We start from the raw sequence: 25,288 nt of genomic DNA on the forward strand, positions 1-25,288 counted from the left end.
GCCCTAGTAGGACAGTAGGGTATAATGAGTTCTTTAAGGTAAGATGGCGCCTGCCCATTAAGGGCTTTGTAGGCGAGAAGAAGAATTTTAAATTCTATCCTGTGTTCTATAGGGAGCCAGTGTAAGGCAGCCAGAACAGGAGTAATGTGGTCCCTTTTCCTAACTCTGGTTAGTACACGAGCCGCAGCATTTTGAATCAGCTGAAGCGACTTGACTGACTTCTTGGTACACCCTGATAATAAAGAGTTACAATAATCCAGCCTTGAAGTAACAAATGCATGGACTAGTTTCTCTGCATCGTTTTGAGGCAAGATATGCCTGATTTTTGCAATGTTACGTAGATGGAAGTAGGCGGTCCTTGAAATTGATTTTATGTGGGCGTTAAAGGATAAATCCTGATCAAATATAACACCAAGATTCCTTACAGTCTCACTGGAGGCCAAATTAATGCCATCCATAGTTAGTATATCCTTAGATAATTTGTTTCGTAGATTCTTCGGTCCAAGTACAATAACTTCAGTTTTGGTCGTGTTTAACATCAAAAAGTTTAAGGTCATCCACGTTTTTAAGTCCTTAAGGCAGTCTTGAATTTTATTTAGATGATTAATTTCATCAGGCTTGATTGATAAATATAGTTGAGTATCATCCGCATAACAATGAAAGTTTACAGAATGATTCCTTATAATATTGCCTAACGGAAGCATATATAATGTGAACAAAATAGGTCCGAGCACTGAGCCCTGTGGCACTCCATGGCTAACTTTGGTTTGCGTGGAAGATTCATCATTGACACGTACAAACTGAGAGCGTTCAGATAGATAGGACCTAAACCAGTCTAAAGCAGTTCCCTGTATGCCAACTAAGTGCTCTAGTCTTTGCAATAAGATATCATGGTCGATAGTATCAAATGCAGCACTGAGATCGAGCAAAACAAGAATAGAGACACGTCCCTTGTCAGAGGCTATTAGAATGTCATTTGTGACTTTAACCAGAGCTGTCTCTGTGCTATGATGCGTTCTAAAGCCAGACTGAAAAGCTTCAAATAAATCATTGTTTTTTAAGTAATCACACAACTGTTTTGCGACCGCTTTCTCAAGAATTTTTGAGAGGAACGGAAGATTAGAAATAGGTCTATAGTTGGCTAAAACCTCTGGATCGAGGTTGTGCTTTTTAAGAAGCGGTTTTATCACTGCTACTTTGAATGATTGTGGAACATAGCCTGATAATAAAGACATATTCATAATATTTAATAAATAAGTGCTAATTAATGGAAAAACTTCCTTCAACAGCTTAGTTGGAATTGGGTCTAACATGCACGTTGATGGTTTAGAAGAGAGAATCATTGAATTTAATTGTTCAAGGTTTATGGCTGAAAAGCATTCTAGTTTACTATCTAGTGTAATATTAGAACTTACGTTTCCGGGAGCTGTTGATAACACTATACTGGTCAAAGGCAAGAGGTCATTAATTTTGTTTCTAAGAGTAACAATTTTATCGTTAACAAAGCACATAAAATCATTACTACTGAGTGCTATGGGAATAGAAGGCTCAATCGAGCTGTGGCTCTCTGTCAGCCTGGCTACAGTGCTGAAAAGAAATCTTGCATTATTCTTATTCTCATCTATTAATGAAGAGTAGTAGGCTGCTCTCGCTTTACGCAGTGCTTTCTTATATTCATTGAGAGTAATATGCCAAATTAAACGAGATTCTTCAAGTTTAGTAGAACGCCATATCCTTTCAAGTTGTCTCGACTTTTGCTTTATTTTGCGGGTATCGGCATTATGCCATGGAGCTAGTCTATGTTGTTTTATTTTCTTCTTTTTCAAAGGAGCAACAGAGTCTAATTTTATTCGCAGCGCATCTGTAGCACTATCAACAACATGATCAATTTGGGGTGGTGTACAACAGATTGATGTGTGTGTATTTATTTATTTACTATTTCTTGAATCATTACTGTCAGTCCAAAACAAGAGATTTTGTTTTAGTAACATTTATAAAAAAAACAAAAAAAAACATTATCTCTTTTTCACTACACTATCTTGAATACTTTAGTTTTTACGTCACTACATTTATCTAACAGCTTTAACATTGTAAAGGTGTCACTTCGGACTCTGGGTAATTATGACAGCATGTCCTACTCAGAGCTCTAGGGCTCTGGTCCTACTATTTTGAGACTTTGAACAAACCAGACCTTCATCTATTAACCTCTTAATGTAGAAAATAGTCAGCACATTAAACCATTATGAAAGTAATAATTAGTTAGCTCATTGTTCAAAATGAGCTCAAACTACAACAGTTAAGTCAACTCGTGCATCGGTAATAACAATAAATCAAATGATATAATATAATAGTATAACTTGTGTCTACTTTAAATACTTTAACAACACTTTCCTAATTATACTAGCATACTTTTACTAAAGTAACATGTTTAAATGCAGGGCTTTTGTAAGAGAGTATTTCGTATAGTGTAGCATGGTCTACTTGACCTATCTAACCGAAGTGATCGTTACGTTACTTTGCAAACCGTCACCCCCCCTCACACACACAAAAGGACACGGTAACGTTGTGATTCACTTCAATTAATGATAACTACGGAGCTTGCTAACAACAAGGCTACTTCACTCATTTAGCTAGCTAATGTAAGATACAAATGCTGTCGAGCCCTCACTGCTTGTAAAATAAAGAGCACAAACTGACAACTTACCCGGGCGGCGAGCCCCGCTGTTCTCCGTCATTTTTCTCCCGGGTTGTTGTGATCACATGACTGACAAAGCCGTGCTCTGATAGGCCAAGTCAGTTTGATTGCATTAGGGCCAGTGCTGGAATTGGGCCGGTACTCACCGGTACGCAGTACCGGCACTTCTGGTTCTGACCCATGGAGTACCGGCACTTCTTGCTCAGTACCGGCATGCTGGCGGTACTCCGGTACTCATGCACCGTGCCAGTACTCAACACTCTCCCGCCGTTCTTATTATACATCCATATATATATACAGCCGCCCGGTACTCAGTAGATGCGTCATGAGGTGCCGAACGGACATTCTCATCGCTCTAACCGCTGGAGTTTCACAGCGGCTGTCAGCTGTTTACTCCTGTCATTCAAACAGAACGTGCTGGAGAGGGGGCGGGGCTTATCTTCTCCATGTAAATACTGTGGTGGAAACGACTATGTCAAAATTAACCTATTTGACCGTGATTTAATAGTAATACACGTTTCAAAATAATACTAATAATAATGCCGAAGTAACAACTTACTGAAAACTGTTAGTAAAACCATGTTTTAATGCTTTACAATTTACATACCTAGATGCACGTGTGTTGTGTTTATGCAGTGCAACTCCCACCCAGTGGGTGGCTATGTAGAGTGATAGAACAGAGCAGGCACGCCCCCGAGAGAAGGAAAGCAAGTCACGTCACAAATGAGCATTTCTAAAATGTTAGCGTGGATTAATAAAAGTGCAAAAAGACAGCGGTTGTCGCCGGAAGAAACTTCAAATACAGAGAATGCTGTGCCTGTGTTGGAAATTGTGTCTGATTGGGAGCTTTCTTTGGTTGATCCTCCTGCTCCAAGTTCTAGTGCATTAGCATTAGCACTAGCTCCGCCGCCTCCTCCAGAGCCTCTAACGTTAGCTGCTGCTGGCGCAACTGCCACCACCAACACCGGGCAAAGCGATGCACCTGACTGCTGGACAACGGACCAGGTGCAATATTTTTGCAAGACCAATGCATGGCTCCTTCTTAAAGATAAGAAGCTAGGATGTCGGATATGCAGAGATGTCAAATCTTTGGGAATACACACTGGACAAGGACTGAAACTGTCAACTGAATGGGGTGAGTGTGCAGTGTCTCATTTCGGTGTTGACAAGGGCAAACAACAAGCTAGCCTGAGAAAAAAAAATCAAAGAACATAAAGAATCACAAGCCCATGTAAAAGCTGCTGACATCCTTACATCTGCTTCACGTGAAACTATTCAACATCAAGTGCAGTCTATGCATAAATCTGAATTAGACACCACTATCAGAGTTTTTCGAACGGCATATAAAATTGGCAAACATAGCCGGCCATTCACAGACATGCCAATTGATTTGAATGTACAGAAACTGAATGGGCTGAACGTGGGCAGGGTTTTGCACTCCAATAAAACCTGTGGCGAAATCATCGACCACATAGCTCATGAGCTGAAGAAAAAAATGGCAAAAGACATTACAGAAAACCAAAGAAAACTCTGTGTTTTGGTCGATGAATCTACCACTATTAGTGGTAAAACGGTGCTTGTTGTGTGTCTACGCTCAGCATTAGCTGATGCTGAGCCCGAAACGTTTTTTTTGGGAGCTGATCGAGTTGGATGGAACAACGGCTGATGACATCACAAAGGCGTTAATGGAGTGTCTTGGAAGAGATTTTAACGAGGACTTTTTAGGTCAGTGTTTCGTTTCTTTTGCATGTGATGGGTCTTCAGTCATGCTAGGGAAGAGAACAGGCGTTGCTACCCAGTTGTGTAGTAAATTCCCAAGCCTGTTTGTGTGGCACTGCTCCAATCATCGTCTAGAGCTGGCAGTTGGGGATGTGGTCAAGGAGGTCTCAGGGCTCAATCATTTCCAGATCTTTTTTGACAAACTCTATTCCTTGTTCCATGCCTCCCCCAAAAATCAGAGGCAGTTAGCGCAGTGTGCGCAAGCAGTCGGACAGCGTCTCCTGGTGATAGGGCGTGTTTTGTCCATCCGCTGGGTGGCTTCAAGTGAAAGGAGCGTCAGAGCAGTCTGGGAAAACTACCGAGTGCTTCATGATCACTTCACAAATGCTGCAAACGACACGAGCAGGGATTCCAGAGACAGAGCAAAGTACAAGGGCCTGGATGATGTGCTCACATCTGCAACGTTTGTCAGCAATCTGGGACTGATGTACGATGCGCTCACAGAGCTCAGCGACCTCTCTCGGCAACTCCAAAAAAGAGAGATGACACTGCCTACAGCAGATAGGCTCTTAACTCGAGAAATACGAGTTTTTGAATCCATGGTCACCATGCCTGGCCCACACATGACTACAGTTCATACAGCTCTAGCTGAGAAGTCCTTCAAGGGTGTTGCCCTGCGTGAGAATGGCAGGCTTGTACAGATTCATGCAGGTCAGTTTTTCCGCAGTATGGTAGAGAATCTGAGACACAGAATGACTTCCACAACCTCCTCTCATGTCAGCACAAGAGAAATCCCATTACATGGCCGGGAGGGCCCGGGACAATCAGCTAATCCAGGACATGAAAGTTATCCATCCTGGAAGTTGGCCTGAAGAGGAGTTAGACGTACAGTATGGGGACGTAGAGGTGCTACGTTTGTGCGAAGTGCTGAAAGTGGACAGAAGAGAGACTGTTCAGGGCTTTCGCGAATACAAGGAAACCAGGGCATCCCGTACACCTGCTGCCATGGAGCCTCTACTGAAAGCAGTCCGAACCATCGCTGTCTCCACTAGTGAGTGTGAGCGGGCATTCAGCTGCAATGAACGATATCCTTACTGCAAAAAGGAATGCTCTCTCTGTCAGCCGACTGTCCAGCCTGGTTTTCATTAAATGTAATGGACCATCACTAGGACAGTTCAATCCGGAACAGTATGTGAGGTCCTGGCTGGCAAAGGGAAGGAGAAGTGCTGATGAAAGAGCCTGTCCAGCTCCAGCCCCTGATACCGATGTCCCCAAGGCCTTCTGGAGCCTTTTCTAACAATGTGAAGTATATTGCAAAGCAGCTCACCCAGTGAGAAGACTTTTGGCATAATGTGCCGATTTGTACAGATCCTGGAGATAGAAGGACTTCAGAACAACCAGGGAGTTATCTGATCAGCTTGGTGTTCAATGTAACTCTTTACCATGGCTCAGACTTTGTTACTTGCAGTTACAGTTTCTCATTTTAGATTGTGCAAATTTTGCATTTGTTTTTACATGTTCTTTGTTCATGCTCTTTATCATTTTTCTGAGTTGGAAAGTTAGATTGCATCATAGTTTACTTTATACATATTTGTATTCTTCAGTGGTGAAGTATATTGCAAAGCAGCTCAGCCATGTGAGAAGACTTTTGGCACTTTTTTCGTTTTTCGTTTTCTGAGTTGGAAAGTTAGATTGCATTCAAAATGTACAGAAATACTTAATTTTGTTAAAGCTTTTTATAAAAAATGCTTCTGACCAGAGCTTTGTTTCCTTGTCATTAATGTTGAACACCACCAGAGGGGCTCTCACCTGAAAGGTCTCTGCTTCATGTGTCTTCAGCAGAAGATCTAGACTTTGATTGCTATATTTTCAGTTAATATTGACCTTACTGAGCTTTAGCCATATCCGCTGCCTATCATAAAAAATGTTAAGTACAGTGAACCTTTCTAAAATATACAGTAGTAAAGAGACAAACCCACCAGCATTATAGTAGCCAAATTCTTGTTTGTGGGCTGTATATATAAAATTGACTTGAAAAAGTTGCTGATTTTAGAGTACTGGCACCTTTTTCATTCCAATTCAAGCACTGATTAGGGCTCGATTGCTTATCCTGTCTGAGTAGCCCGGATGATGCTGCACCGCAATTTTTGACATCGAATTTTATACACCGAATTTTTTGACATCGAATTTTTTGACGTCGAATTTTTGGGATCTGAATTTGAACATTCGAATTTTTTTCACTTGAATTTTTACATTTTTATTTCACATAGGTAAATTCGGAGCAAAAACATTCAGATACATGATTTTCAAAGTAATTATTTTCAATGCTATAAATTCGGTGTCTAATAAAATTCAAATACTTCTGTCTCTTGTTTGCTTCCATACACGGGGGGCTAACAAGTAGAGAATAACTACATATTAGTCTAACTCCCATATGTTACAGGTGCTTGTTAACATGTATACCATGTTTTATTATTTGGAGTAGTGTAATAATACTTTGTGACAAGTAAAAGTCCTGTATCAAATCCTTCTCGAGTAAGAGCACTCATTATGCAGAATTTCCAGTTTCAGAATCATATATTATACTGTATTATATTGCAGAATTGTAACAATAGATAAACATTAATGTGTTCATGTTGCAGCTGGTAAAACTAGAGATAATTTAGATTACTTGATATACTGCTGGGTAGGTTAATAGTAAAACATTATGTGACAGTTGAAAGGTATTAATAATATTGGCAGCCAATTTAGTCAACTAAACAGCTAAAGACAAATAAATGAAGATCTTTACTTTTGAAATCGATGCCACTTAAACGCAACACACGAAAGTCCTGAAAAATGTTTCACCAACTATTGGTTGCAACTTACTTTCTTATTGAAATATATTAAGCATTATACTGCAGTGCCATAGTGACACTGTGGGATTAGACTTCTGCTGATGGAAAAACCGTTTAAGCTTTTTTAAAGGACGTAGATCACAGGTCAGTGGTTCTCCCAGGAGAACTTTGGCAACATGAGTTCAATATTTCAAGCTGGCACAAAAAGAACAATGTTTATAGTCACCACTGAGGAGACTACCAAATCATTCACATATGAGACTTTAAAATACATTTAATCTGATGTTTCCTGATTCATTATGCCAAGTGTGAGAAAGTGAAGATCTGATGGAACTGATAAAGAATAAAACGTGAACCTGAGATGTTATCCCTGTGTGGTATGTGAGGGATTACACCGGACCCCCTCGGCCAGGTGGTTTTCATCAGCACTCAGGACAAACCACTGTTTCTGAGGAATGTACTCATACAGAAAATAATAATATAAACAAACAGGAAGACACAAGGTATTTTAACACATTTTATTATGTTACTTAAGGAAGCAAATTCAATGCTGGATTCTGGGAATAATTCACAAGTGTGTTGTGGAAATATAAAAAGTGCAAAACCACACTGTTCCTCCTTATGAAAACAGTTTTAAATAAAGATGAAAAGTATCCCCAGGCACATAAGACAAAGTCTGACCCAGCGAGGCTCAAAGACAGTTCTTACACAGCACCGAGTGAAGGAACCCAAGCCAGCAAATATCAGATTAGTACAAAATACAGTACACGATTACAGGAAGAGATGGAGTCACTGGGCAACGGCGTTCATTAACCTTTGGACAGTAAGCCTTTTTTAAAGCAGCTCAAGTAAATGAAGAACAATGAGAGCTTAAGCCTCACAAAAACACTTTGGCTTTCCTGTTAAACAAAGTCGTATTCTGTATTACAATTCAAAACAGTGAATACATGTGTGTTATGTACACACAAAATAAAGCTATGAGTCAAAGCAAACACATCTTGAACTTATATAAATGTAAATAACTGCTGCAATGAGACTAAACATGTAAAGCAGACTAGAGCGTGAAACATTGACACATACATAATGTACATGTCAGAGCAGTCTCTGCGTTACATTTTAATATACCTGGAATTAAAAGGCCTCGCCGCTTTATCCTAAGGTTTTTAAACATCCTGTAATGGATCTTTTGATTTTCAGCGGCATGTCGCTCCTCAGAGCACCAACTGCTCTTCATTCATCACAAGTTTGGCAACATTAGAAATGCTGAGAAAACTGAACTGCGTAGCAACTAGAATCAGCAAAGTTACAGAGCAGATGGGCTGGCCGGAGCCCCAATGCCCGCTGCTCGACACCCCGCAGGCCTAAAAATAGCAGCCGAGAGGACGAGGATCCAGAGAGGACGCTGAGATTGGCCAGATTTCATAAATTTTTTGGACGAGCAAAACCAACCCGACTCATCTGACATGTCAGAGAGACGACGCAGCGAGGTGAGACAGTGTGACTGCAACACTGAGGACAGTTCACCTTGCTTCAGGATTAAAACCGAAATCATTCATAGGTCAAAATTGCAGCCGATGGTTCAGCCAGTCTTTCACACAACAATACAAACCACACACACATTCAAACACAAGAACAACACGTGGTGACACAAACACACTCTTTGTATTTTAAGTAGGCTGGTTCAATACGGGGGATTAAAGCTGGTTACCTTGGACACATTAATGATTAAAGGCACTATCAATAACAAGCGTTACATCAGAGCGTGTACAAAATTCTGAGTCGGTGGGTTTTTTGTATCAAAAAACAAACAAAAAACAAAACAAAAAAACATCTATACATGTTTTCTTAATGGGGTTTCTTTGCATATAAAATGTACATTCTAGATCATGCAGTAGCACCGTGGTTTGTTGAGGTCACACTGGTGAGCTCTACTTCCTCCTCCCACAGAATTTGCCCTGGCATCCCGCAACGCCACCTGCAGCAAAAACATCAGGATTATACTTTAATCTTTTCTAAGAATACCCCAGAGACATTCACACACACATCAGCTTTTTTATGTAGCAGGCTTCTGCATCTGAGGACGATGTAATAGGGTCATTGTATTTTTAAAATAGTTTTTGAATTACAGAGCCGATGGAGATTTACAGAAGAAATAAAGTCCTTGGTTTTTCCTGAAATGAGGAAGTCATTTGGTAGAAAAACATCAACCTCAACCGACAAATGATCCTTACAAATGTGTGCACTGCTTATATAATCTCAATGAATAAGCACGTTTTTCTTTCTGGTAAATTTGGAAGATTTTTTTCTAAGAATATTACCCCCCTCCCTGCTTTGCCATTGATAATATTAGTTTTAACTTTAATGGCTGTCGTTGTAGTTGTTAAGCTGACTGAAGTTGGTAAAAGTGTTTACCTCTGTAGACTCCTCCTCCTCCTCCTCCTCCTCCTCCAACTCCCCCTCTTCCTGCACCAAGGAAGCCCTGCAATGGGCCGTACTTCGCTGCTTTGGCTGCAGAAAAAAGGACAACCAAATTACTAATTTACTTTGAATAACAATGCTAAACAAATGTTTTAATGCCTTTACTTGTTCCCCAAAAAGTCTTGTTTCTCTGATGTAATGGCTGAGTGAAGTTTAGGTTGATAAATGTGTGACCACAGCATCCATACAGCTACTATTCTGTACCAACCAAACAGAAGGAGGAAAACACCAGCCAGTTTAGGAATTTGTATACAGTTTATTTTATATCTGCCAGACCACAGTCAATGTGTGGAATTTTATTTTAGCCTTGGAAATAGTAGTTGGACTTTACTATAAACACGTATGATCCACCTCACAACCTCAACAAAGAAAACTAGTATAATTTGAACTAAAATGATGTTGTTAAATGTTTGGGAATATGTATAACTCTAGACTGAAATACAATGAGTGATGTGGATGGTGTGAAAAGTGAAGGGCTGTCCTAAGATATAAGAATGCATTGTGATTTATGATATTTACAAAAACAAACCAGACTGTAAACATCACTGGCCTACAGAAAATGACATCAGTGTTAACTGAGTGTTCACGTAGCAACACACGCATCATCCATGTGACATCTATTATTACACAGATGAGTTAGACCATAATGTAATGTCTGTACATTTATATAATGATATCCTTTATTCATTTGGCAACAGGACAACTTAACTGTGTATCATACTTTATCCTTAATTTACAATTCCAATGATTGGATTTCTTGGTAATAAAGTTATGAACAAACTTGTTTATTTATATGAACAATACCAAAGAGGCAATGACATAAAACCACTCATTTTATGGAAGGTCGTGGGGGGCTGTAGTTAATCATGAGCCGGCAAGAGTTGCTGAGAAACTGACATGCATGAAACAGACTGTGGGAGGAAACAGTTGAATCCAAAGTAATCTAATTTCACTCATTCATTCAGAGATCAAACTACTGACTGAAAGTAACCAGACGTGCTCTCCTTGAAATAATCCGTAATCTCTGATGTTCAGGAAAATGCAGATTATCACCACACTGTGCCGTGCCATCTGCACCGATAGCACACACAGAATCACTGAAACACTTTCCAAACAATTTGACCAGGAGCAGAGAGACTTGATATTTATTATTGCTTCCTGGTGTGGAGATGTGTGTGAATGCTGAGATGTGAGGAGGGCGTTTGTACCTTGTTGAGGAGTCAGTGGGGCCGGCACATATCCATCTAAACAAAATCAAAGACAAATGAGAGAAAACATGGTGCCATAAGACTAACGCTGATATGAAACCTCTATGGATCTGTCACAGTGGATGATTTATGTGTCCCGGCCAGGATGTGGTGAGGAGACTTGACATTAGTATAATATCACATGAGAGGCACGTCTGATCCAGAGACGCTCTCAGTGTATTCAAGTAACCAGTGTGCACAGACAATGTGTTCTCCTGTCTGTGTTTTGTATTTAAAATAAATTAAAGCTAACAAGAGAGAAGGTGCTTAAGGTTTTGCCTATTAAGCTGCTGGAATGTGAATAAAGTGAGCTCTGACACCGACCAATTTTCTTCTGATGTGTTTTGCAAAATGGGAAGAAGACTACAAACATCATTAACATTTCAATTTGCTCTACTGTCAGTAGTAATCCAATTAATCTTTGTGTAATTAGGTTCTCAGAAAAGAAAAGGGCAGGTTGTCATTATTCAAACACAATGTAATACCCTGAGGTAAACTCAGCCTCCCATGTGTGTAAAAAAACGAGTGATAGATATTAGAAATGAAATGATGTTAAAAGTTAAACCCGCCCTTTCTGCCTTCGCGAGGTAAATAAATACAAGTAATATGAATATTTTCTATAATAATAGTATGTCATTCAAACCATGCGTCTATATGATCAAATGTTTTAATTTCGTGACTAACATTCAGATTTTCTATTCTAAATTTGATCAGAGATTTAATTGAGATTGCATTCTCTCTACTGTACGTCCACTAGTAAAACGGTAATAATTCTTGTTTTCTTATGCGAGATTCCATGGAAACCCCTATAGTGGATATGAGCAGAAGTTGTAGTTGCATTGTGTTTAAATTGTCCAGAATAAAGGGAGGGAGAAAAGATACATTGTCCACATCCAGGGCTATTGAGCAATAACCATAAGAGTGGTCATTCTGCTTTGGTTCTCCTCTCCCTTTCTAAATGCCCTCAGCTCTAAAGGGGAAAACGATGAGTCAGTGTTCCTGTTCTTTCATCCATTCAGCTGCGTTACCTCCCTGATGGCAGTTGGGCATTAATCCACCTTCTCATCCAGAAACAATGATGAAAAGTTAAAAACTACTGCGCACTAAATCCTCTTCTACGGGAAGAAGTTTGGCCAGCATATTCTGGTATATGTTTGACTTTAAGTAGCAGTGAAAAACAATAATGACAGAAACAACATACAAATGAACCTTTCTGTATCTATACTGAAGAAAAAATGGTAAGTAGGTAAGATCTTAAAGTGAAAATCTTAAAGCTAGCTTCTTCTCTTGCCCCCGCCTATTAAGATAAATGTTCCTATTCTGTCGTCTGTTGGGTCCTTTCCACTGATTTATAACCCGCAGGTTACTGCACAGCACGCTGTTTAACACCTATCTTAGATTTACATCGTGCACAGACACAGACATGCAGAGAGAGCAGTTGTCATACTTTGGTAGTACTGGGGGTAACCTCCTCCATAACCAGGGACCACAGGAGCCACAGGAACTGCACCTGTAACATTAAAAAGCTTTACTTAGTGTACCATGGAGAAGAGGCATAGACAGAAAAATAACATCCTATCCTATTGGTAACCGACAATATTCATAATACAATATAATCATTAACTTTGATAGTCAAACTGTTGTGATATGATCATGTAAGTTGTGAAAAAACGACCTAGTAACAACTTTGAGTGACACATTCAGTTTTAGGGACGTCAAGACGTTAGTCATTTATATTATAGTTTTTATGAATATATTATTTATAATCATTTCAATCAATAATTGCCTGGTGTCTGTTTGGCAGGGCAGGCTGTTCCGAATAGGAATTCATGTATTTATTTAAAAACCAAAAAAAAGGATTCTTGGAGGCCCAACTCTAGGTGACTGAGCCCCCTTCGAGGTCTATCTGTTCACATGCTGGTACAGTATGTACTGTGAGTTTGATATCTTGATATATTTTTTATAGAAGCCAATTATTATTCATCATTTGGCAAACCCTTCTGTTGGAAAAAGCTATTAGCGAACAAGAAAAGTTATTAAACCATCTGTGGAAGCATTTCACACAGACGTGTATCTCTCTGGCCTTTGGGAGGGGGATTAGGGGAATGGGTTTTAAAGAGCAGCCTGGTGGGGGTCTGTGAGGCCGAGAGAGGAGCTGCTGCTGTGAGATTACACTCATCCCTCACTGGTGGCCAGAGGAGGAGGAGAGGACCAGAGGCTACTCTGCACAAAGTGTGGAGAGTGTGGTGGACAGCTGATTTGAAATGTGTCCCATATTAGCCACTATTGTTTTTTGTTGATGATTAAAAAACAGTAAAATAAGATAGTACCTAAAAACGGCGTATGAGGACCATTGTACATGAAAAATAAAAAACGTTGAAGTCCACGTCATCATACCACAGGCTCTGTTTAATGCCTGCAGCGGAGGACTTAATGTTATTTTACTGTGCATTTGGATTCAGAAATATGGAAAATACTTGTGATTTTTGCCAACATATTATCATAAGCATGCAAACATTGAAGAGACAATTCCAATTTCAAATACCATAGTTTGAGTTTTCTCTTGGATATATTCTTCCATCCAGCTCCATCATTTATTTACTTTGACCCATAAAGGCCCCAATACTGCGTCCTAGCAGAAAATAGTAAACAAACATATGGTTTTTCTCACCTGGCTGATAAAAACCGCCACCTCCAAGATGACCGTAGCCTGAAAAGAAGACCAACAAATCTCAATAATGAGTCCATTCTTAGGATTTAACAGTGAGTATGACCTGTTATATTTGTTTGGTTCCTATAGCTGTTGTTGTTTGTCCCCCTGAGGTGAAGCCAGTGGCTCAGCTGAGGTCGCAGCAAGAACATCATCCAAACGTCCTCTGGCAGAGTTTTGCTATTTCAGTGCAATTCTCCGGGGGTTTGTGTTATGTTCCAACAGTCACACTTTGATGTTGCACACAGCTTCACTAACAGTAATCAGGAAATGTTATGTTGTTGACTTGCTTCATTTACAAACTCCTAACGGCACTGTAACACTGCAGGGAGCAGAGTTATTTGCTTGTTTATACTAAGCCTACTCTTGTTTTTGATTTTATTTATCTTCATATACAGTGCACTACTTTTTAATTGTGTTCATTATTTGTTATGTTATATTGGTGTGGTTTGGGATGAAAAAAAGGATCCCCTGTATGTTCTCAAGCCCTTGTTGATGTTACAATTTTGATTGCCTAATTTATTATCTACAGTCTGCATAAATGTTTGTTAACTTGCATGTGTTTTGCCTGAGGACGAGATGGTGCATCTCAAGGGGATTGTCCTCTTATTATAATTTTAAAAAGGGAAATACAACTAACATGGCAGCTTTTATGTATTCACTAATACATGCATTTTTCTTGGGACTCATCAGTTTCTCCGAAAAAACACTGAATAGATTATGTTCATACCGGATTGATTTTAATGCAGTAAAACATTTAATCTAATTTCTTCAGCAGGAGCTTTGTCACAATCAAAAGAAAGAAAACAGTATTTGATAATCACCCAAGTCCTAAAGAAATAAATCCTACTTTAACTAATTTACTATTACTGAGTATTACTGAGAAGGAGGAAGCAGGGTGGAATATTGAGTATGAACACATATGAACCTCATACAGTATATGACAACATCTGCTCCACTTTTCCAAGCTATTTGACATTTAAATGATGTTTGCTTTAACAGTTACAGGCCTGTTACTCTACCTGGTTTGGGTGGTTTAGCTCCACCTCCAGCACCTCCCAGTCCACCTGCAGCGGGATACTGCAGCCCACCTGTCACAAGACAAAGAGAACTGGCTTAGATTTGATTACGTTAACCTCGCTGGCACAGGATTGTAAACCGGCTTCAACCACTGTAATTACTGCCGCCAACACCAGAGGATTTTCTTCATCAAAGTTTCCAGCTGGGTTCTGCTTCCTGACACTCCCCCCCCCCCTACAGAAACTTATCAGCATGTCGGTCAGTTTCCTGCACAGGAAGTGGGATGTGATGCCATCTCCTGACCAACTGTCACTTTGAGCACCGAGCAGAACGTTTTAGTTTGTTTATGTTTTTGTTTTTATTGGAGGGACATGTGTAAAAGTGCTGTCGGCCTCCTCTCCTCTCATACATACCCTGGCCATAACCATGTTGATATGGCCTGTATCCCCCTGAATCGTGACGACAGAGAAAAGTAGCATTATTTTCTGGTGGCTCAACTCACCTCTTCCAGTTTGTGTCATCGGAGAAATGTTAATAATAATAAAAAAACATGCTAACAAAAAGAGGTTATAATTTAAGCCCTATAAATTGAATAAGGAAGAAATTGTGTTTTATGAATCCAAATTAAAGGAATAATCTGGATTTGTTTAAGAGCTTGGAGAAACAGACAGGCACATGCTAAATGATGTTCTTTACATGGGAATGTGCCGAACTATGCATCTACTGTAGGGAATATGTTGACTCTGAATAAATACCTAATACAAACCACATTTAAAGAATCCATGTATCCCTAAACTGACACTTTTGTCGATGTTTGTAGGGTTCACCAAAAAAGTATGTTTTAACACCTGAAATAAATATGTTTATGGGTTCTGACCTTGATAGCCTCCTGCTGCCAGTGGGATCCCTGCTCCTCCTGCTCCGCCAACAGCTACAACAAGCACAACAAAACAATGTCTGAGCCTTAACAAGCAAAATGCCAAAACATAAGTATGTGATATAACTAGATGGAGATGTTTGTGAAATGTCTCCTACATACCTGGAGGATTCAAAGGCCTTGCTCCAGGCAGAGTGGCTGCTCCGGTACCAGCACCATGAGGAACTGCAAAGCAAAAATAATAGAAGTTAAAGTAGCCACATTTTTATCCAAGCCTGTAAATGTTTGTATAATTAAAAAATAACTTGCCTCCATAGTTTCCCCAATAAGGATATCCACCTCCGGCTTGACCAACACCTGCAACTGAACCGATGGAGCAAATGTGTTAGAAGATTGGAGGGGTAAAGTCAGAAGATTGAACAATTGCTGTTAGATTAGATTCAATGACTAGTTCAATGTCTAGGGACATGAAAAGTTAAAAACACTATATTTTTGAGCTCAGGGATTTGTTTCTAAAATGATTAAAAAATGTTAACACTTAAACAGAGATGAATTAAACATGTAACTGGATATTGAATTGTAAACTCAGGTAGGTAAATGTATGTTCACCCAATACTGAATGTTTTATCATTAGCGTTCAATGTTTCAAATTTGTGTTATAGTCTTATATGGAACCAACTAAGTTTCCCTCTCAGGGACAACAAGATTTGGACTAAAAGTAATGCAGAAAAATCATTTTGCATTTGGTCTCAAGTCCATCACAGGTAAAATAGTGCAGAAAGGCAGAAATTACTGCAAACCCACAGAGGGATGAAAGTGATGACTCTTCAGTCTTTTGGCGGTGTAATTGGGTAGAGAAAGACCTGATGCAGCTTTTCCTAATATATTAACTGCTGCTTTTAATCGATCCGAGTTAAGTCATTAACTGTCCAGACAGAATGTGCACAGTAAGATAAATACAGTGAGTGAAAGTAGGATCTGTAACATATAATATAATCATAAAAGGTGTATTGATAACATTATTAGGATGTTTTCATTCTTAAATGACAACATTATCATTTTAGATTTAGATTTGATTAGATTCATTTTGAATGTGTAAAACAATAATACAAACAATTATAATAATGAAAGGAAACATGAGAATGATTACACAATACAAACTTAAGCAGTGTCAAATTGATAAACACAAATATTACTGATTCTAAATTATATATAAACATAATGATCTACTTAATTACATTATCATTAACACTTGTAATAAGGTATGCATAACTTAACAAATAATCTTCAATCAAACAATGTCATCTTATTGTGTTGCAGCTACATACAGTAGAGGCATTTATTTTTATGGTAATACCACATAGTCAGGATCTACTAACAGCGTATGAACTATTGATTTATGTTGATTGTAAAGCAGGCAAAATAGAGAAATGCAGCGATGTTGCAAAATAAATTCTGATGAATTATTTATTAGCCATATTTACCCGGTAGGTACGGTTTAGGTGCTTTGCCACTTGTGCCAACACCGACACCTGAAAACAGCAGTGTTTAAAATTATTAAATTCACTGACTACATCCAAGACAAGTGTGGACAGGGCTGTTTAATCTGTATATGTCGCCATCATGTGGCCACAAGGATGAATCGTATCACGTTAACTTTCAATACTAAAATACAGCTTGAGTGCTGATTACAACATGGAGTTATTCAACCAATTACATTTTAAATATTGGCTAGGATGTTGAACTCCGGTTGCAACTTCAAAGAGAAAATAGATTTATACGTTAAAGGTCTACTATTGAACAATTGTTAGGCATGTATTATAGGTCTCAGATATATAAACATTTATAAAAAACATGTCTATGAAGTGTTTTGCTCAAAATACCAAACAGATCACCCATACTAGCCATGCCTCATATCCCTCCGTTTCAGCCCTGTTAGAGTAGTGCTGATTCTGAGTCCGTAGCATTAAAATAATAATAATAATAATAATTGAGGCCGTGGGTGTAAAGCCAGCCCACATTTCCGATATTATGTCATATCGGCAGCAAATAGTTTAAAAAACCAACAAGGAAATAAATATATAGAACACCAAAAATACAAATTCAAACCTTGTGCATAACGTTTTAATACTAAAAAACGGTTTAGATAATATCTGATATTTTTAAGACTCAACTGTAGCTATATGATTTTGATTGCTATAAGAAAATAGATTTGTACCCACATTTTTAACATAATAATTTATTTGTTTAAATATTTGATTAGATTAAATAATTCAGCTGTTATTGAAGTATGAAAGTAACATGAGCAGGTGAACTTTGAGGTCGGTGTGGTATCATATCGGGACCTAACTCTTATATTTGTTACATTTCAGTCAATCTCAGACCCAAACAGAGGTTGTTTACACTTACCAGGCTGGCCTTGGCCAGTTGGACCAACTAAAACACAAGCAGAGGTTTCAGTTAGTGAATGTTACACATGTTAACAGACAAAAAAAGAGCAATCTCTTTAAAATAAATAAATTCAGAACAAAACACTATATTTCATACAACTCCAACATGATAATGTAAAACTATAAATGGCTCATGATCTGTGCACTCTTACCACCAGAGGGTGCTGCAACACCTGCTCCACCTGTGACAAACAAATACAAAAGGTTGGAGTCAAAAATCTAATGTCTGAATAGAACAGAAAATAATATATTGTTGCATATTGTTTGGTGTAGTTTCAATATGAGAGTGTTGACATACCAACACTTGTGCCAGCTGTGAAATAAAACAAAAACAATGGTTCTCCATGTTAACCATCTAATGTTTGTATTTACTATAAATGAATGTTTAAGAAACAATATGCAGAACCACTTACCACTGGGCTGAAGAATACCACCAGAAACTGTAAAACATCCAGGAATAAAAACAAGGATTAAAACAAGATAAAACAGATTCAGAAGTGAATTAAAAATATGCAATTATTTTAAACCCACCGCCTGTTTTCACACAGCCACCACACCAGTAAGAAGTGCAAAAAAAGAAGAACAATTAATCAGTAAAATGGTGTTTTACAAAACAACATTTCAATAATCTTGTCAGTTTGGTTTGATTACATATATAATACAAAAAAAATATGCCAGTGGAGGCTGCTGAGAAACCAATTCAGAATCAGAATCAGAATACCTTTATTTGAGGGGAAATGTACATTAAGAATGAACCATTACCCAAATATACCAACAGGTTATATAGTGATGTGGCTACACTTACAAATTGTGCTCTTAAGATTTGATTATGTAATTATAAAGATAAATCTGAATGCTGATTAAAACAGTGACCTGCTAAACTAAAGATTCTGAAGTGTCTATTTCGGCAAATATATTCACAAATACTCATTGTCCTATTCTTTATCAGAGAGAAAAATAAATAAATTAGATATAAATACCACAGATTTTATTTTAGAGACACAGGTTTCATGCAAACAGTGAGTCTTACTGGGCTGCAGGACCTCTGCGACAGTAGGCGTGGGCTCTGCCAAAAGAGAACATGGCAACGTTTCATCCATTGTGCCATAAAAAAGCGTGAGTTAGAAAGCCTAAAAGAGGCAGAAGCTGTGAGGGAAAATGCAATACTGCCACAGCTGGGAGGCTGGGAGGCTGTAAGCCAGAGGTGGTCATTAGCTGCTACTGTAGCACTCGCAATACAAACATGTGTGGGCAAGAAATGAATGAAAAAAATGTAGAGTTAATAAATGATGGCATATTGCGGTGCAGTAACCCAGAGCTACAGCGCAATTGCAAAATATACTGTAAGTGGAAATGCTGCTTCCCTTTCCTCCCATATGATTTATACAGCTACTGCAAAAACATACATGTGTGAATGTGTGTACATTTGATTTCCTAACACATGCAGAGTACTGGCATTTCACTGTACCTGGTTGAACAGTTCCAGCAGCACTTGCATCCGTTGCTATAAGATCAATAAAAACTTGATTCATAATAGAACACTTTTATAAAAGGCAAATGTAAGAAATATGAACTTGTATTTTCTACGTCACCTGGCACCCCAACAGCAGAACCATTTGTGCGAACGCCGACCTCTGGAGCTGGAGTAGCTGTTCCCCGTCCAACGCCAACCCCAGTGACGCCTCCTACAAGAGGCACACAAGGTTAGCAAATACATGCCACCGTTATCTGAATGCTAAATTAAAAAAACGAAAAGCTTTTGTGTAAGTCTCCAACTGAAAGGCTCAAAATAGTGGCTCTTGATGTTTCTGGTTTTTCCTTGATACATCAATACTCTATTATGGACTTTGTAGTAGAGGCACCAAATGAAAATTGAAATATATTAATTATTGTCTTTTCACAAAAAAAAAGTATTTAGCTCAATATGACCAAATACCACTGGTAAATAGTACGTCTAGATAGGAGTCTGTCTTCCCAAAAACAATTGTGTTTACTGTTACAGTATAACATAATTTGTTACGTTTAACGTTTATAGTTTGTGATGAACATACATAAAGAGTTACATCTTAGCAGAAGGGAAACGCTACCTTTACGTGTGAAAGGAATGCATTTTCAATACAGTAAAACCAAATAGAGTAATTTAAGGCAATTATGTACGTTTTATAATGAAGTTAATTGTCAGCAATGTTTAGACTGGTCCTCTTTGTTTAGTTAATTCATGTGGAGTTAATTTAGAAAGTTAATCCACCATACTTGAGGTGTTCTTTTAGCTAATTGAACAAAGCTTTTCCCCCTGTTTATACTTATTTATAATTATACTTACTCCAACCTCTAATCCTGGACATGTGGAAGAGTTTCAGACATGTCGAACAGATGATTTTAGGAAATAGGACTTTTTTACTGGTAAAACTGGTGAAAAAAATGACTGAAAGAGTTTCCAGACACTCTTTATCATGTTTTTGTGCTTTCACACCGCCTGGATGTTCTGCATAAACTCAATAGTCAATAAAGTCTATAATATCATCCAAATCTGAATTGTGACACAAATGTTATCACTTTGTAAGATGACAGATAAATAATACAAAAAAAGTAGGTGCCCCACCTCCTCCGGCCCCTCCCTGTCCTCCTGTTTCTAAGCCTGCTCCAGCTGTTCCTCCAACACCTGATTAGGGGAAAAGAGATCGTTATCTTAATCAACACTTAAACAATGCCCAACTAATTTAAATCAGTTTACACACAACAAATGAAAAAGTGTGAATATTTAGTTTTTGGCCCAATTAATATAATCTAATAAAAAGTAGGATAAATTAAAGTTTCTATTGGAATGCATTTTTACACAACTCAATGTTTAAGATTGGGGTTTGTGTGGCTATTTATTTTACCGTATTTAGCAGCTTTTGCGGCAGCAGAGTATTGTCCACCTTGTAAGTAGCCGGTACCTGCTGGTACTCCTCCTGCTCCTGGTACGAGCCCCACTCCAGCTCCTCCTTGAACTCCTAATTAAGGCAAATTAAGCAGGTTCCATGATAAGTTTGGTCAAATTTAATAACAAGTAGATAAAGACAAATAAAAAGAGAAAATACATGTGTAATTACTAAAAACTGCAGAGTTCCTGTAAGTCAATACGTTAATGAATGTCTCTGAATTTGTGATATTTGGGTTTGGGTTTTATACCGTATTTAGCAGCTTTTGTGGCAGCTAAGTATTGTCCAGCTCCCAGTCCTGGGACAGCACCAGGAACTGCTCCTGCTCCTCCCCATCCTGGAACAAACCCTGCTCCAGCGCCTCCCGCAACTCCTATTCCTGAAAATGATATTGTTCTTATAGGAATGGGCTAATTTACAAGAAAATGTCTCTGATGTGTAGTATTTCTACATTTACCATATTTAGCAGCTTTTGCGGCAGGAGAGTATTGTCCGCCTCCTGGTAAATAACCGGCACCTGCTGGCACTCCTCCAGCTCCTGGTACAATCCCTGTCCCGGCTCCTCCTGGAACTCCTATTCAAGGGAAAATGTGCCGTTTCTATCATTAATTACGGTATGGACCGTACAAAAGGTCACCAGTTGGTTTGTGGACTACACTTCTGAAGTCTTGAGTTCAGTGTTGAGAGCCGAGCTCTAACGTTTGCTTTTTCCTTGATAACTTAAGATCCAACTGTGCATATACTAACAAACTCAACTAAAATCCTTCATCTGGTTAACATAAATCATGTAAAAAAACAACAACCAAGATCTAAAAAAAGTATTGCAGAAATGTGGCTTAACTAATTGATGAAGTACATTTAGGACAACTTTTGGCAGACAAGCAAAGCGCTTAACGTAACATTTAAGGACACCAGATGAAAAAAAAACGGTTTACCTTGAAGACCTTACATATTACAGATTTCTCTAGGTTCAATATACTTTTGGTTTTTGGGTAATAAAACAACTCAACAGATTTTTTAAGTAGGTCTTATTAAAAATATTTAAGTAGAAAATGTACATATTACATCTTTAAAGAAAACATCTTACCATGCTTTGGGGGTTTGACTCCAGCCCCAGGTCCATACCCTGTTGGGAGGCACCATTATATTTGTTACCTAGAAGTCATTGCATCATATTGAATTATCATAAATGAAACAGCAAAAAACTCACAACCATAGCCGGCACCAACACCAGGAAGTGGCTGTCCTGCTCCACCTGGAACTACGCCTCCTCGGCCTGCTCCTTGGCCTGCTCCTTGGCCTGCTCCGGGATGTTAGGAATAAATATTACATTTGACAGAATTTATTGGTAAGCTATTGCCATTTCAAACAAATACAATCTATCAATGCATTCAAGGCACAATTTACCAAAACGTGTTATTGTTTCATTGGATTGAGGTAATCATTTCTTCACCATCAAAACTATTTGGAGGACACACTTTATGAAATGATAATCATGACACTACATAAAATGGGAAAAAATATCCGCTCTCACCATATTTAGGAGGTTTAGCACCAGCCGCCAGCGCTGCAATACAATATGCCCAGAATAGAAGAAGAGATTTTAGTCAGTAATACAAAAAAACGTATAATACTCATGTAGATAAAGGAGCATGCTTACATCCATATCCTGGTAAAAATGGGACTCGTCCAGGAAATCCTCCTCCACCTGCACCACCACCTGGAACACCCCCTGCACCACCTTGACCTTGATGCAAAACAATAATATTTTAATCATGCACACTCACTTAAAATACTACTTACAATATCTATAGTTCTGGTCAGCAATTCATTTTGAAATCGAGTTACCATATTTAGCAGCTTTAGCAGCAGCTGAGTATCCTCCTGCTCCTCCTACTCCTCCTGCACCTAATACACCTGTTCCTACTCCTCCTGCTCCTCCGAAGCCTCCTGTTCCTACTCCTCCTAGGCCTTGATTGATTGATTGATTGATTGAAAAGTTTATTAACAGCTTGTATATTGGGTACAGTACAGTACAGCTCAAAACATACAATTGTTAAGGGGATGCAGACCAGAGAAAGACTTTCGTCTTGTTTACATCAGGGTCCCCCATTTCCAATTCATCATATCATTTAAGACATATAAGACATATTTGATATACAGATGGCTTATTTACAATTTACATACAGGTGGTTTTTTACATACAGATTGCTTGTTTACAATTTTCATTTTAGATTTCGTTCTAATACATCCTAACCGGACATTTAAGACATACCAAGTCTACAGATATACAGTTAGTAACAGAATCTCCTCCTGTTCCTAGTCTGCCTACGCCTGTCAAAGACAAATGTATTTCCATGTGAAGCTGGTGGTATGGTTAAATGCAGGAACAATTCGTTTTTTCTTTGAATTATCTATATAAGAATCAATAGTAGAACTTTAAAAGAAAAAACTGAGACTCAAATGACTATTCCTCCTTTTTCTGTGCATCCTAAACATGCAGCTGTTTGGAACATCAACTCCATTTCACTGGCTTTGCATCTTAGAGCGATAAAAAGCAGTCTCTCGTATTGTAAAATAAACGTTGCCTTTAAACAAACCACCACCAGAACTTCTTAAGGTTGTGATGTCCCAAAGATAATTATAGCAATATAGTCATGGCAACACAGCTTCTTCTCCATCCATGTGATACTGTAAATAAATTCCCCTTAATTAATCATGTTATCATTGAAATCAAGATATTTTTTTGCAAGAGAGACTTGAGTGAAGCCAAACACAATAAAGATTTTTTTAAATTTAGTTGGATTTTTATATTTGGTGGAAAGAAATACCATATTTAGCAGCTTTTGCAGCAGCAGAATATCCCCCTTGTCCTCCCTGTCCTCCGGTCCCTAATTGTCCGCCTTGTCCTCCCAGTCCTCCTTGTCCTCCCAGTGTTCCTGTTCCTAATTGTCCTCCTGCTCCTCCTTGTCCTATAGTGTGCAGGGCCAAGGGGGCAAGAAAAAGAACGTAATGATATTCAATACTTACTCCACTAAAATTATTATGTTCCTGTGAATACACAAAATACACAAAGACAAACAAAATGTTATACACTAATTCATTGATACACTATACCATATTTAGCTGCTTTGGCTGCTGGTGAATATCCCCCAAACACTGGTGCACCTCCTGGTAATCTTGATCCTATTTGGAGCCAACATTTATCGAGATGCTGTTACTGAATTCAAGGTTAAGTTACTTAGATGAGTGGATATATAATGGAAACATTAATACAAGCATATGGCATCATTTTTTTAAATAAGTAATGGGAAAAACAATGAAAACAATGCTATTCACTTTTCAGTTATAAGAATGATTACTGTCCATTTTCAGTTTAGCTTGTTATGTCTTTTGCTAGATCATACCTCCTGGCACCTGCCCTGGATACTGTCCACCAGTGCCTCCTGGCAGTTGCCCTGGATACTGTCCTCCAGCGCCACCACCTCCTCCACCACCAACACCCCCTGCCACACCCAAACCTGCAGCAAAGAGCACAGACTCTGTTTGGATCCAATCATGTTCTTTAATCATGTTGCACAACTTTATGTTTTGTCTTGATAGAAAAGCATTGTAGGTAATAAAGGTGTTAGGCTACCATATTTAGCAGCTTTAGCCTGAGCCGGTGAGATGCCTCCAGAACCTACTCAGAAAGAACGGAAAAATTCAAATTCAACCATAATAGTTCAGATGTTCGCCAGCAGTGTGGCTTTTTGTTTAGTTTGCTCATAGCTAAGTTTGTCACATTTCTTTCTTCCCCAAGAAGAAGGCTGTCACTTTGTCAGCAGGATTTGAAAAAAACTATAGCTTGCTGTAGCTTTCTAAAGCCCTTAATTTGTTGAGCTGATTCGTTTGAATTGTAGGAAACAAATAATTGTTCACTTTCGTAACCACTGCCAAACTGAATTTTCCAAGGACTATCCTGAGAAGCTCTATACTTCACTTTAGTAGGGCTTTAAACCTTTTTGTTTGTCTTTTGCACGGTATCTTACCTCCTGGCAGTTGCCCTGGATACAGTCCACCAGTGCCTCCTGGCAGTTGCCCGGGATACAGTCCACCAGTGCCTCCTGGCCCTGGATACAGTCCACCAGTGCCTCCTGGCAGTTGCCCTGGATACAGTCCACCAGTGCCTCCTGGACCTGGATACAGTCCACCAGTGCCTCCTGGACCTGGATACAGTCCACCAGTGCCTCCTGGCAGTTGCCCTGGATACAGTCCACCAGTGCCTCCTGGCCGTTGCCCTGGATACAGTCCACCAGTGCCAGCAACACCACCAACTGCACCCACACCTG

The 25,288-nt window shown here is 38.8% G+C and overlaps 1 protein-coding gene across 1 annotated transcript in view; it reads right to left on the reverse strand.

The window, feature by feature from the left end:
- Nucleotides 1-7,754: 7,754 nt before the first annotated feature.
- elna (elastin a) overlaps nt 7,755-25,288 on the reverse strand; it is a 48,702-nt gene continuing 31,168 nt past the window's right edge. The window contains exons 33-56 of the mRNA XM_034225575.1: nt 24,989-25,285; nt 24,595-24,639; nt 21,208-21,336; nt 20,916-21,029; nt 20,636-20,695; nt 19,626-19,718; nt 19,502-19,537; nt 19,064-19,099; nt 18,565-18,567; nt 18,447-18,473; nt 18,332-18,346; nt 18,186-18,215; nt 17,993-18,019; nt 17,068-17,115; nt 15,893-15,946; nt 15,746-15,808; nt 15,584-15,637; nt 15,120-15,155; nt 14,709-14,777; nt 13,648-13,686; nt 12,424-12,486; nt 10,938-10,973; nt 9,664-9,759; nt 7,755-9,226 (exon numbers count right to left, since the gene is read on the reverse strand). Coding sequence (XP_034081466.1) covers nt 9,180-9,226; nt 9,664-9,759; nt 10,938-10,973; nt 12,424-12,486; nt 13,648-13,686; nt 14,709-14,777; nt 15,120-15,155; nt 15,584-15,637; nt 15,746-15,808; nt 15,893-15,946; nt 17,068-17,115; nt 17,993-18,019; nt 18,186-18,215; nt 18,332-18,346; nt 18,447-18,473; nt 18,565-18,567; nt 19,064-19,099; nt 19,502-19,537; nt 19,626-19,718; nt 20,636-20,695; nt 20,916-21,029; nt 21,208-21,336; nt 24,595-24,639; nt 24,989-25,285 — 1,517 coding nt within the window. The 3' untranslated portion in view covers nt 7,755-9,179. The remainder of the gene's footprint in view (nt 9,227-9,663; nt 9,760-10,937; nt 10,974-12,423; nt 12,487-13,647; nt 13,687-14,708; nt 14,778-15,119; nt 15,156-15,583; nt 15,638-15,745; nt 15,809-15,892; nt 15,947-17,067; nt 17,116-17,992; nt 18,020-18,185; nt 18,216-18,331; nt 18,347-18,446; nt 18,474-18,564; nt 18,568-19,063; nt 19,100-19,501; nt 19,538-19,625; nt 19,719-20,635; nt 20,696-20,915; nt 21,030-21,207; nt 21,337-24,594; nt 24,640-24,988; nt 25,286-25,288) is intronic.

The sequence above is a fragment of the Gymnodraco acuticeps genome, unplaced genomic scaffold (assembly GCF_902827175.1).
Source record: "Gymnodraco acuticeps unplaced genomic scaffold, fGymAcu1.1, whole genome shotgun sequence".
Taxonomy (NCBI): domain Eukaryota; kingdom Metazoa; phylum Chordata; class Actinopteri; order Perciformes; family Bathydraconidae; genus Gymnodraco; species Gymnodraco acuticeps.